At 26.1% G+C, this 13,714-nt stretch overlaps 2 protein-coding genes across 17 annotated transcripts in view; one reads left to right on the forward strand and one right to left on the reverse strand.

Moving 5' to 3' along the window:
- The window catches only part of LOC126897464 (uncharacterized), a 23,580-nt gene extending 18,225 nt beyond the window's left edge, over positions 1 to 5,355 (forward strand). For all 16 annotated transcript variants that reach the window (XM_050671073.1, XM_050671089.1, XM_050671090.1 and 13 more), the window contains 2 exons: positions 2,081 to 2,104; positions 3,821 to 5,355. In XM_050671073.1, coding sequence (XP_050527030.1) covers positions 2,081 to 2,104; positions 3,821 to 4,014 — 218 coding nt within the window. In that variant the 3' untranslated portion in view covers positions 4,015 to 5,355. The remainder of the gene's footprint in view (positions 1 to 2,080; positions 2,105 to 3,820) is intronic.
- Positions 5,356 to 12,555: 7,200 nt separating this feature from the next.
- The window catches only part of LOC126897476 (uncharacterized), a 5,436-nt gene continuing 4,277 nt past the window's right edge, over positions 12,556 to 13,714 (reverse strand). Inside the window, exon 5 of the mRNA XM_050671117.1 lies at positions 12,556 to 12,843. Coding sequence (XP_050527074.1) covers positions 12,647 to 12,843 — 197 coding nt within the window. The 3' untranslated portion in view covers positions 12,556 to 12,646. The remainder of the gene's footprint in view (positions 12,844 to 13,714) is intronic.

The following is a 13,714-nucleotide window of genomic DNA, read 5'->3' on the forward strand; positions in this document are numbered from 1 at the left end:
AAAAAAAAAAAAAAAACACATCTTAGTAAAACCATTACCGTCTCAGCTTCGCATCGAAGCTAAAATTGAAAGCCTTACACAAAACTTTTTAGATAATAAATTGGTGTCAATTATGAATACTTTTATTATTCAATTTTTCGTGCTAATTTGAAATTAGCAATTATATCTTTTCTATCACCAATAATTACAATTATTTATTTATTTATAAAAACATTTTACGGGCATTAGCCCCTTTTACAATTATTGATATTATTACTAATTAGTTAAAAACCATAAGATATAACTATAAGGAAATTATTCTTAATATTTCAATTGTCTCATCAATTTAAATACTAAAAGTTACATAGAAATGATTAATTTTTCTATTAAAATAATTTATTATAATGAAAAAAAAATTATTTTTTAATTACAGATTTTTATTTTTATTATGTTAAAAATAATTAATTCAAAATATCGTTTTTAACATATTTTTGTTGCCAATTCAATTTAAAATTTAAATTTGAATACAATTAATTTTTTATTAAAATTAAACACTAACTAAAGATTTGCAACGAAGCGTTTTTTATGTTAGTGATTTCAATCACTGTCCTATATCATTCATACTTGTTCCAACTATACCATATCCACACAAATTGAATCAAGTTGAAGATATCGCCCTTAAAAATTGAAAAAATTTCTACTGTTATCTGTAAATGGCAATAATTCCTCAAAACATTAAATTTTTTAAATCAGTAGATTTCGTCTTTTTTTAACTTTTTGTTCTTAAAAGTGCTATAAATTTATGAAAAATTAACAAAACAAAAGAATGTGTGTAGTTACTAACGAAATGATTAATTATAAATATCGAATAAAAGTCCACAAATGATTCTAATAATGTCGCTAAAATTCAACTACTTAGTATTACTAAACTTCTTTAATAATCTAGGTCCGATAGACCATAATGTTCTTTGGGTGTGGTGAACTGTAAAATCTTATAAAATCAACAATTTTTTTCTTTGAATGATTAAATTTTTTCGACTATATACGATTTGTAATCTTTTGACGTATCGTTGAAAAAAATCGGTTCGGTGAGAGCTGAAAAAAATTAATAACAGACAAAAAAAAACTCATTGTAATAAAATTCATACAGATTTAAACTTCGTATTGGAGCTAAAATTTTATTACAATCATCAAAGGTAACAATATGATACAATTATTGATGTAAGATGCGTAATGCAAAGTATTGGGCATATTACGACAGTATAGATTAATTAGTTCAATTAAAGTAGATTAAAATTAAATAGATTGGAATTTAATTAATTATTATAAGTCATTATATGTTTATCCCTAAGGATGGATTTTAAGGGTAAATTTGCAAGTCAAATGAGAATCTATTATTATTTTTTAACTATTAATTAGAGAATGTTCTAAATACAATTTTAACAGGTCAGTAATAGGTAATATAATTACTTTTATGAATTGTTACAACTTTTAGTTGTAGTCGAGAAGGGTGCGCAAAGTTGAAGAATTCTTATCTGTGTATTATGATAAAAATGAAGGGGGTTACTAAACACTACTCTATTCCTCTGCTTTATTTAAATCGTCAAATGCTAATATCTTAAAAAACAATAATACAAATTTGGTTATCCACCAGCCAAAATTTTACTTGGGCCATATTCCATTTAATAGTAAAAAATAATTACAGCTTCTCATTTAACTTTCGGGAGTTACCCATAGAATATAAAATTAAGTACAATTTTTTCTTACAATAAGTTGGATATTTGCAATGTTTTAAAGATTAAATTAAATTTTACATTCCTATACAAAAATAGAGAGTAGTATATTTAAAAAAACATACTATAAATAATTGTATTTTATAGCATATTTTTCATAAGTAAATAAAACTTATGAATCAGCATAATACGATTAATGTAATTTAACTCTAAGCATTAATAAATACAAAACATATTTATCAAAAAAAAAAAAATGAGTCATTTTCAATAATGTATGTAAAAATATGTGTCTCTTTTGTAAATAGACAAATCAAATAATAATGTTATATTAATGAATATTAAAATTTAAAAAATTTTTTTTTTAATAGTACATGGAGCAGATAGCACAAGTGGTAAGATATTTAATTATTTTTATTTTATTTTATACTTAATTATTATTCATACGTTTATTTTTAGTGTTGTATAATATATTTTTTCCGTGTAGAAAGGGGTTATGGATGTGGATGGGGGTCGTTCAAATTATTATTCGCTTGGTAAGTGAAGCTGGTACGGTTGGGCGATGGGACGAGGGACAGTGCTGAGCGCTATATTTTGTTTTAATGTAGTATTGATCTTTGTGGTTTGTTGTTCATACGCCAACCGTCACCATCTATGATCTGTGATGTGATGATGGATGAACCCAGTCGTTTTCCTTCCTTTCCTAAGACGAGTACGGACAGTGTAGCCAATTTGCTTGTTTCAGCAATTGCGTAACACGAACAATAGAGGGGGTAGTTTAAAAACTCAAGAAGTATGAATTGACTAGGTTAATAATGCACTGTGTTTTGCCATGTTCTACCGTATTTGCGCGCGGGTAGTATATCGGTGTGTTTGTGCCTATACGTCTAAGCCAAAGTTCGTCTAATAAAAAAATTGATTTTTTCTTTTTAACACACTTTTACTTATCCATAATGGAGAAGGTGTGGTTGATTTGTTTTTAATAGAAGAGAGAAACATATTGATATTTTGTAACTGTTGTCCTACGTACACCATAAACATCGATTGCAGGACGTGTCCTCTTTTTGTTGTCGTCATGAATATTATAAAGAGTGGCGGTGCGCGGGGACGGTTGTGTTGTTGGTGTGTATATTGAATCATTATCTGGGTATCCTCGTCGACATGGGACAACATGTTTGTCATTACGATTGCCGGACAAGTCTGATGTAGTGACATTTAGATCACCTAGGTGTAGAGACCATTTAGTTAATTTACTGTTATTACCGTTCGAATTATGTAAATAAGTCAACTCGAATTTTATAAAATTTTGTTTAATCGCTACGCTTTTTCCCACAGACGATTATTTACATTATTTATACGCTAAAATTCCTACAATTTAATAAATCATTACTTATACTTTATTATGGTCACTATAACTATGTTCAAGCGTCCTTGAATTTACATACATTTACATTGTTTATTACATGAAACACAAAAACAATATAAGACAACGAATACTAAGATGAAACCGACCACCGAGCGTTCCAACTTGCCAATTTCTAATGTACTCCTATGTTTCTTCTAACATAGCTTTTTCCCACAGACGGTGACAGCAATTATTTACACTATTTATACGATGCCAAACCCGACCCATTAATTTCTACAATTAAGTAAATCAATTAATTATACATTGCTGATACTTTAATATGGTCACTATAACTAGGGTCAAGCGTACATGAATTTACATACATTTACAATGTTTATTACATAATGCACAAAAACAACACAATACTACAAATACGTAGTGAAACCCACCACCGAGCATTCCAACTTGCCAACTTCTAATGTACTCCTATGTTTCTAATAGCCATATTATATTTATATTCAATGTGATATTATGATCTCATTGTTCATTTAAGGGTGATTGTTTAATTAGAGGTAAGTAGGTTAAGGGTTAGATTTTCAAAAATATATATACTTATAGAAAGGGAAATATAGTATTTATTAAAAAGAAATACTATGATTCATCTTTTTTCAAAAAGTTATGACAGATTTAAATAAAAATAACGACACGAAAAAGAGTGATTTTTTATACAAAACTAACATTTTTTGATTTATTTTATGGTCCATAGGTAATCAGAAAGATAATAAGTGTGTCGATTGCAATAGTGTAGATGATTTATTAGAAACAACATGGTCAAAACCGACGGATTCATGTCATCATAAAGTTTGTTATTCGTGTTATCTAAAGAACGAAAAAAATAAAACAAAAAAATGTCCAGGGTGTAGATTTATTTTATTGGGATATAAACTTGGTAAACCATAATAATATAAAATAATAATAATACAATAAGTAAAATATAACAAATAATATCATTATACAATGACGTTTTTTTTTTAACGAAAATTCTCAACAATTTCAAAGAATATAAAAGCATTTTAACCAAAAATAAATCACCCAGTGTATCAAAAAATGTATGCTCTACCGTAATTTGAATTTAGTATTCCTAGAACAAAAATCGAATAACAAGCCCCATGCAAAATATTTTCATCACTACAAATTGGAAATTGTGGTACTCATTTTTTTTTTTTTTTGTTCCCCTACTTTATAATTAGGAGTAATTGACGATACGAGTATATCACACGAACCAAAAAGAATACATAACAGTATAATTTTATATTTCATGTTATTGTGTGCTAATATATTTAAAAATAAAAATTGTTAAATAGCATTAAAAATTAAAATTATAAGGTATAAATGAATACTTCATATTTTCATTAAAATTCTTTCATGTATAGTGCGTTAATTATATATTTTTGTGAATTTCATATTATTTATGCTAATAAGTAGTGTATAAATGTTCCTTCTAAAACACCTGATCACATGATCACCTGATCGCCTGATCGCCTGATCACATGATCGAGTGTTTTGGTATTTTTTTCAATGAAAGTTGTCTTTATACGACAGCAGTTTCCCTTTACGTCTATGTGTTCATAGTTGCTTGCATGATATTAGATCACTTGTTCTTATTTTTATGACGCTAGGTACATAAATAAAATAGGGTCACCAATTTACTGAGCAAGACAATGTATTGTCGGACCACAGTAAGATTTTAAAAAAATAGAAAATGAAACATTGAAATTAATTTAATATATTTTAAAAATAATAAGAATGGAAAAAACTATGTTATTCATTTTTATAGCCATTATTATAATAAGCTACTAACAAATATTAAAGATAAGAATAAAATATGTTTTTATAACTGACCATATCATAAAAATATTAAATATAGAGATAACTGTAACTTATAAAATAATTAAAGCTGTAACTGATGTTCTAGTATATGTAACTAACGAATTTAAGTAACGCACACTCAAATAGTACCGTTTAGGGTAGTGACACACAAGGTCACACTAATTATGAAATAAGAATGAAGAAAAGCAAAGATCGACACAGTTTTATGATGAATAAGTAAGGTGTAAACCCTTTTATTTAATCACCAGTCACAGATGTGATTGACACAATTCAATACTATTAAGATAATTACAAGGTCAAACAATAATATCCAAATTGATATTGTCGTAATATACTCGTCACCATAGTAAAATGAATAAAAAGTATGCTCGATCACAGTCCGCATTTTTGTCGTAGAACGCACAAGTGCATCGCCTTGAATTTTTGTGCATTCGTATACGAGGTGTGACAATTAAGTAATGAGACTGATTTTATTGCCGCGCTCGTGANTATGATCGGTGAAATACGACCGCTGCCGAATGTACTTTAAAATCGCGCGATTTTTAAATTGATAATTCTGATATAATATATATATGATAGACATTATTTTCAAGTAATAATTATATTAATTACTTTAAAACAACGCATTGTAATAATACTTTATGTTAAATTTAATCGTGGATACTTATTTTAGATGTAATTTTTTGTTGTAACTTTTGTATTTTAATGAAAAATTAGGACTTTGTACCTCGTTAATTAAACGTGAGCTATATTAACTAGTGTACAGAATTATTTTTTCATGTTCTAACATTGAATTAACACCACTTTAACTTGCTAATAACAGTAATTATTATTTGCATGAAATTGTATTTTATTAATTTCTCTTCTGTGTGTTTCATAGTAGAGATTTGTAATTTTATAACTCATATTTAAGTATTTTTTCGTTTGATGCTGTTTAGTAAAGATTTTTCAAATCGACTTTATAGTCGATATAATGCGAAAAAATTGTCATTTTAAATTCCCCCCCTGTGGGCAGGTTAAGTGTCAGATTTACCAAACAAATATACCAAATGATAAGTAAAGACATCATGCATCTATAAATAAAAAAAAATTACTAATCTATACAATTTCCAAAAAGTTATAGCATTATTAAATTTAAAATATAAAAAAGAATTATTTTACAAAAATCGAAATTTTTTATTAACTTTGATATCTATTTTCACCACGAAGACAAGTCCAGAGGTCAAATTTTTTTTTTAAATTGAAATATATTACATTAACTTTAATTTTAAATATATATAAAAGTGTCAGACTTTCCGGAACACTTTCAAAAGTTAAGTTGAAAAAGTTCTACTTTCTATATGCATTTTTCAGGTTTGATCACCCCTCGTATATAAGAAAATAATCTGATTTAAATAAAAAGTATGTGGAATGAAAGACGTATATAAATAATACTTTTCATGAAAAAATTGTATTGATCTATACATTTTTAAAAAAGTTATAGCATTTTAAATTAAAAATGTAAAATATAAAATTGAAAAATTTCACACAAAAATAGCATTTGGTAGCCATTTTCACCACGAAGTCCAGAGGTCAAATTTTTTTTTTTCAGAATAAAGTACATTATATTAGCTTTAATTTAAGATATATATAAAAGTGTCAGACCTTCCGAAACATTTTCAAAAGTTAATTTTTTGTGAAAAAGTTGTCATTTTAAATCCCCCCCTGTGTGCAAGTTAAGTGTCAAATTTACAATAATATACCAAATGATAGGTAAAGACATCAAGCATCTATAAAAAAAAAACTATATTAATATGTTCATTTTTGAAAAAGTTACGACAGTTTTAGTAAAAAAAATTGAAAAAATTTCGAGAATTAGCGAATTTTAAATTTGTAATTTTTTTTAAGGTTTCCTCTATTTACGGGGAACGAGGGAAATTTTTTCAATTTTTAAGGATAATGTCTTTAACTAGATACGATTTATGATCTTTTGACCTATCGTTGAAAGAAATTTGTTCGGTGAGAGCTAAGAAAAAGTGGTAACAGACACAAAAAAAAAAAAAACACTTAGTAAAACATCGAAGCTAATATTAAATTCTCTCATATAATTTTGATAATGACGGGAATAGGATGACAGCCCTGTAGTCTTTTGGATCATAGACTAGTTTCCCGTTGGTATCATATAAATATATTCTAGTTAATTTAAAAGTGTCATTCGATTTAGTATTTGTTAGTTTATTGAATGGCTATAACATGTGTAGGGAATTTATTTTTATTTAATATTCTCGTAGCTGTTTTTAAGAGAAATATTCGATTTTTTAGATGATCAATAACTTCTGATTCGTTAATGGATGTGGCAAATTCCTAATGGTGGCTTAGTTTTCTTTTTAACTTTTAATCGATATGTATAATATTCGTATTTGTTTATTTCAAGGTATTTTGTTAATGAGTAGAAGTCGTCAACAGTTTTTAAGTTTATTTTTATTTTATCTTTTAGTTTCGATGCGAAGCTGAGAAGGTATTAATTTTAGCATAATGTATTTATTTTTTTTTTCTGACTGGACTGATTTTTCTCAACGACACGTCAAAAGATCATAAATTGTATCTAATTGAAAGCATTACCCTCAAAAATTGAAAATTTTGCCCTCATTCTCATATAAATTAAAAAATTCCCCAAAAATTATGATTTTTAAAATCAGTTAATTTCGACATTTTTTTTTTTTTCTAAACATAGCCATTACTTATTGAAAAATAAACAAATTAATATAATTATTTTGTATATTAAAACTTTAGATATTTTCCTTTCATTTGATATATTTTTTGAAAATCTGACCCTTTACATGTGTTATAGGGGGGATTCAAAATAGCAACTTCTGCACAAAAATTTAACTTTTTCAAGTAACTTTTTATCGTAACTCAAAATAACAGGTAGAACAATAGTAATAATTTGGTAAAAGGGAGGAGTTACTTTAATTCGGGGTGTGATTCGAGGATAATAAAATAATAAAAACAAACAGATATAAAAAGAAATAATTAAAGTTCCTTTTATAGAGATATTATAGATGACCCAACTGGTAAGTACCTTAAATAATACACTGAGTCAACGAAGAGGCGGTGGCCATCTCACGAATGTGATTATGTATAAGGTACAAACTAGTCAGTAGTAATTAATTAAAGTTTGAAAATTAATATAAATATTTAATCTATTGTTTTATCATTCTTTACTCAGATTACTAATTCTAAATAAATGGGTGTTAATCTAATATAAATATTGATTCATATTAATTTTAAATTTTTCTGATAATTATTCTTTGTTCTTATAATAACTTTTAATAGTCATGAAATAACAACAAAAATAACACAAACTCTAATTTTTAGTTCATAAATTAACACATAAGAATTCCGACAATGATGAACACAAACTTTACGTATCGATGTCAAAAGCGCGATCGGAACAGACGAGAGTGCGATTAGAATAGACCCACTCTCAGGGATTGCTCTGCCTTTTTATAATATTTTATATCCCTGAAAATTGTATCATTCTTGCAATGTTATTATTTTATTGATAAGTAATCATTAAATATAGAGATTAACAAATAAAATAATATAAATATATAAATTAATATATAAAGTAACATAAAATATATAAATTAATACATGCGAATAACATACAAATCATTTTGATAATTTATATAACTTTATTATAGTTTGTTTTTACATTTAAGATTAGGGTTGACACACTGTTTTTATTATTAAGATAAGAGTAAAAATAGCTGACAAGTATAATTTATAAATTTCTTAAAGAGTGATTTTTAAAGATGACTAATAATTGACTCATGTCTGAATCGTGTGTAATATAATATATAATATATGAAGCAACAGTATGCGTTTGTGAAATATTTCTCTACGTTATTTATTTAAATTATTTGTTTGATAATAATAATCATGTTATTCTAATAATATGAATAATAATTTATAAATAAAAGTGTTAATAATCTTAAATAAAAAAATTAAATCAACGACCATAATTGTGGACACAAACAGAGTAGCCTACTGTTATCCGATATTGATAGTGATGAGCATAGTAAAATGAATAAGAAGTATGTTCAAATTAGTGTGCATGATATGCCTAGGGGCAAAATATACAACCAACAATAAACTCAACGTGACGTCACATGTAAATACATTGCGTTGTATATATTCTATATTAAGGGGCACTGTCTCGATTTAGCCAAGTATTTTAATGAACTTTTTTTAGTTAATTTCGGTTTCAAATTTCATTTATAATTTTTTTATTATTATTATTAACTTCAACTGTGTTGAAGTACATCTTTATTGTATTATCTGCTACACTGTAGTAATTTATAAACCAAGATTTAACTCGTTGATAAATCTAACCTGAGAAAAATTTTAACTGCATAGTAAAATTTTACAGTGTTTAACTGTAAATAAATAGTTAAATATCAATTTGTTATGCAATTAATTACAGTAAGTATAAATTGTTACATTATTTATAAAAAGTGTAATTTTAATGATTGTTTAATAAATTTTTGAATTTTTTTTTTTATTGCTCATTTCTTGTGATACAAGTTTTTTATTTATGTTCCGTATTCTAAAATATATTCTTGTTCTAATAATGAAATTTAGGACTTCATCATCCACCAAAAGATTATCTGAATTACATGCTTTTTTAGTACTTCCTTTATTAAGCCTGGAGTTTTTCTAATATCATCTATTAAAAATTTAATCATAGGTATGTATAAAATATTTTACATTAACTGTATTTTTATAGGTACCATTTCGATTTAATTTTTTAAAAATAGTTTCTATGATTTTTCCTAAATTTATTAATGTAGGTGATGGTTGTCGTAATATTCCAAATTGTTTAGCCTTGTATCGTTACGCTACAGCTTTATTACCGTTTGTCAGTTGCAAGAAAGTCCACTGGACAGCGCTATTTGATAACTTTTATTCAAAAGAATATAATATAATATATTTTTTATTTAATTATATTGATAATAATGCTAGTAAAATCTTTTACATATCAGTCCAAACAGGAATTCGCAAATCAAATAAAATATTAAAATACACATTTATTCACTGGTCAACACTACTCAGGTGGTGACGGGTAGTATAAAATACACCTTCACTTCTTATACATTAATTAATTATTCTTCTTTTTGTTTTTCTTTATGTTATTTTTATAATAGTGTTAAAGTTTTTAGATACTAGTTATTGCAATATTAATTGCCGACTAGTTTATGTTCATACATCGCTCCACCGAGATAGTTACTTTATTTCTTTCCTTACATCTTAATATTTAATATATATAATTTTCAACGGTGTTTGTAACTACGTGTTACTTACCAACCGTGATCAAAATTTTATATATTAAATTCTTTACTTAAAAAGTTAGTTCAATCTTCAACGGTGATCATAGTACATAAAATAAGCTTTNAGTGTCGGGACAAATTTTTTTTTTTCATTTTATAGTACATAAAATAAGCTTTAATTTGATATATGTTTAAAGGACGCAGTATTTCCGGAACACTTTTAAAAGTTAAGTTGAAAAAGTTCTATTTTTTATATAATAGTTATATAAAGTTTTGAACGCCCCCTATATATAGGGAAATTGTCCAATTTTAATAAAAAGTATGTTAAATGAAAGATGTACTTATAATGTATTAAAAAAAAAAAAAATTTGTGCTGATACATACATTTTTTGAAAAGTTATAGCATTTTTAAGTTGGAAATTTAAAATTGAAAATCGAAAATTTTAACACAAAAATAGCGTTTTTTTAACTACGGCAGCCGTTTACATGCAGAAGATAAAGTGTCGGGATAAATTTTTTTTTTCGTTTTGTAGTACATAAAAAAAGCTTTAATTTGATATATATTTAAAGAACGCAGTATTTCCGGAACATTTTCAAAAATTAAGTTGAAAAAGTTAGTTTTTGTAAAAAAGTTGCTATTTTGAATCTTCCCCAATGAGCAGGTTAAGTGTTAGATTTTCAAAAAAATGATATCAAATGAAAGGAAAATATCTAAGGTTTTAGTATAAAAAAAATTTATTTTGATTTGTTTATTTTTTAAAAAGTTATGNGTTTTAGTATAAAAAAAATTTATTTTGATTTGTTTATTTTTTAAAAACTTATGGATGTTTTAAGAAAAAAAAGTGAAAAAAATGACAAAATTTACCGATTTTTAAATTTGTAATTTTTTTGGATATTTCCCCCATTTTCGGGGAATGAGGGAATTCTTTCAATTTTTAAGGGTAATGTCTCCAACTAGATACGATTTGTGATCTTTTGACGTATTTTTGAAAGAAATCGGTCAAGTGAGAGCTGAGAAAATATGGCANGAAAAAAAAAAAAAAAAAAAAAAAAAAAAAAAAAACACATCATAGTAAAATTAATACCTTCTCAGCTTCGCATCGAAGCTAAAAATTCTATGGGCTATGTTTTCCAAGAATGTACCATCTTAACCTAATGTAATATATTTAATATTAATTTCTTCAATATCTTTCTAATTTATTGTTTTAAAATGAATAATAATTGATTGGAAAAATATTTAACATTCATTATGCATCTTTCACATACTATAATAATCCTTTTCATTACATCAAAGTGTGGATTGCACTGACGCGATTGGCAACAAATGTATTCCATTTACTTGATTCTGCAGCTAACCAAGCTAAAGTGACAGCTGAATCTGTCCAAAAATATCTTTTTGATATGTTCAGTTTAAGCGCCGATATAATTACATGCATAAGACGTGATAAAAGTAATGCCGCACATAACTCTAATCGTGAAATTGTCACTATCTTTATCGGTGATATACGCGACTTTACGCACATTAATTGGCAGTTAACGACTCTGTACGTTATATCTGTAGTACGTATATAGATACACGCAGCATATGCTTGCGTAGATGCATCCGCGAATACATGTATTTCAATGTGTTTTTCTTTATCACATTCTTTGTCAGTATGTGTTTAGCGTTGATAATGGTAACATTGTTTCCGAAATACGTATCCGCGACTTTTCATTAATTTTTTGTGGATTTGAGTTTAATATTTTTTAGTTTTTTTAATTAATAATATTTTTAATATAGTTTTAATTTTACTTAATTAATTAGCCACATGTGATCAATTTTTATTATATATAGGTTATCATAGATTTTTTGACATTTGCATCGTTTGTAGATATAATGTAGCTATTGCTACTTGGAACGAAAAAATATTCATTTTCCAGACGGGGTACGTCCTAACCCTTGATTTTTTAACATTTGTATAGTTTTGGATATTTATTAAAAAATAAAAAATTACCCTCCACTTCAAATATTTGACCTCTTTCGACACCGGTTAATTATAATTTTATGTTTATAAATTTACACTGTTATGTATTCGTTTTAGTTCATGTGATAAACTTCAATCTTTAATTACTCCTAATTATAAAGCACGGGAACTAAAAAAAATGGGCACCTCAATTTCCGATTTCTAGTGATGAAAGTATTTACACAAGACTTCTTAATCGATTAGAATACTAATATCGCTAAATCCTAATTACAGTAGAGCTCATATTTATGATATACTGAGTGATTTATTTTTGGGAAAAATACTTTTATATTCCCTGAAATTTTTGAGAATTTTTATTAAAAAAAGACAACATTGTATAATAATATTATTTGTTATATTTTACTTATTGAATTAAAAATAATTTATCTAATTATTATTTAAAAGCCATGACAATAAAAATACATTACACTTTGGACAATGCTTTGTACCTAATTGTTGGTGTTTATAATAACACATTAAACAAACTTTATGATTACATGAATCCGTTTTCTCTAAAGCTGTTATGTTAAATGATCCTTCTGGAAAACTGCAATCGGCACAATTCTCATCATTTTGCTGATTACCTATAGCCCATAAAGTAAATAAAAAACTGTTTTAGGTGTTGTTATTTTTATTGAAATCTGTCATAACTTTTTGAAAAAAATGAATCATAGTAATTTTTTAGCTACGATACGAAGCTGAGAAGGTATTAGTTTTACTATGAAGTGTTTTTTTTGTGTCTGTTACCACTTTTTCATAGCTCTCACCGAACCAAATTCTTTTAACAATACGTCAAAAGATCACAAATCGTATCTAGTCGAAGACATTACCCTCAAAAATTGAAAAAAATTGAAAATATAAAATCCAGAATTTTTACAAATAATAGCATTTGGTAGCCATTTTCATCATGAAGATAAAATAAAGTCCAAAAGTTTTTTTTTCTTTGATAAAGTATATTACATTAGCGTTTATTTAAGATATATATAAAAGTGCCAGACTTTCCGGAACACTTTTAAAAGTTAAGTTGAAAAAGTTATTTTTTTGTGAAAAAGTTGTCATTTTAAATCCTTTCCTATGGGCAGATAAAGGGTCAGATTTATTAAAAAAATATACCGAATGATAGGTAAAGACATTATGCATTTATAGAAAAAATAAATTATATTAAACATAAAAATATATATTGATTTGGTTGTTTTTAAAAAAGTTATGGTAGTTTTAAGTAATAAAAATGAAAAAATGTCGAATTATCATGAAAAAAAAATTTTGGACTTTATTTTGTCTTCACGGTTAAAATAGTTGTCGAATGCTAATTTTGTGTGGAAGTACTTGATTTTATATTTTAAAATCAATAATTAATACAATTTTTTATGAGAAATAATATTTATATCCCTGTTTCATTCGATATCCTTTTTTTGCTTCGATGCGAAGCTGAGAAGGTATTGATTTTACTATGAT

The sequence above is a fragment of the Daktulosphaira vitifoliae genome, unplaced genomic scaffold (genome assembly GCF_025091365.1).
Source record: "Daktulosphaira vitifoliae isolate Bord-2020 unplaced genomic scaffold, ASM2509136v1 Scaffold_2, whole genome shotgun sequence".
NCBI lineage: Eukaryota > Metazoa > Arthropoda > Insecta > Hemiptera > Phylloxeridae > Daktulosphaira > Daktulosphaira vitifoliae.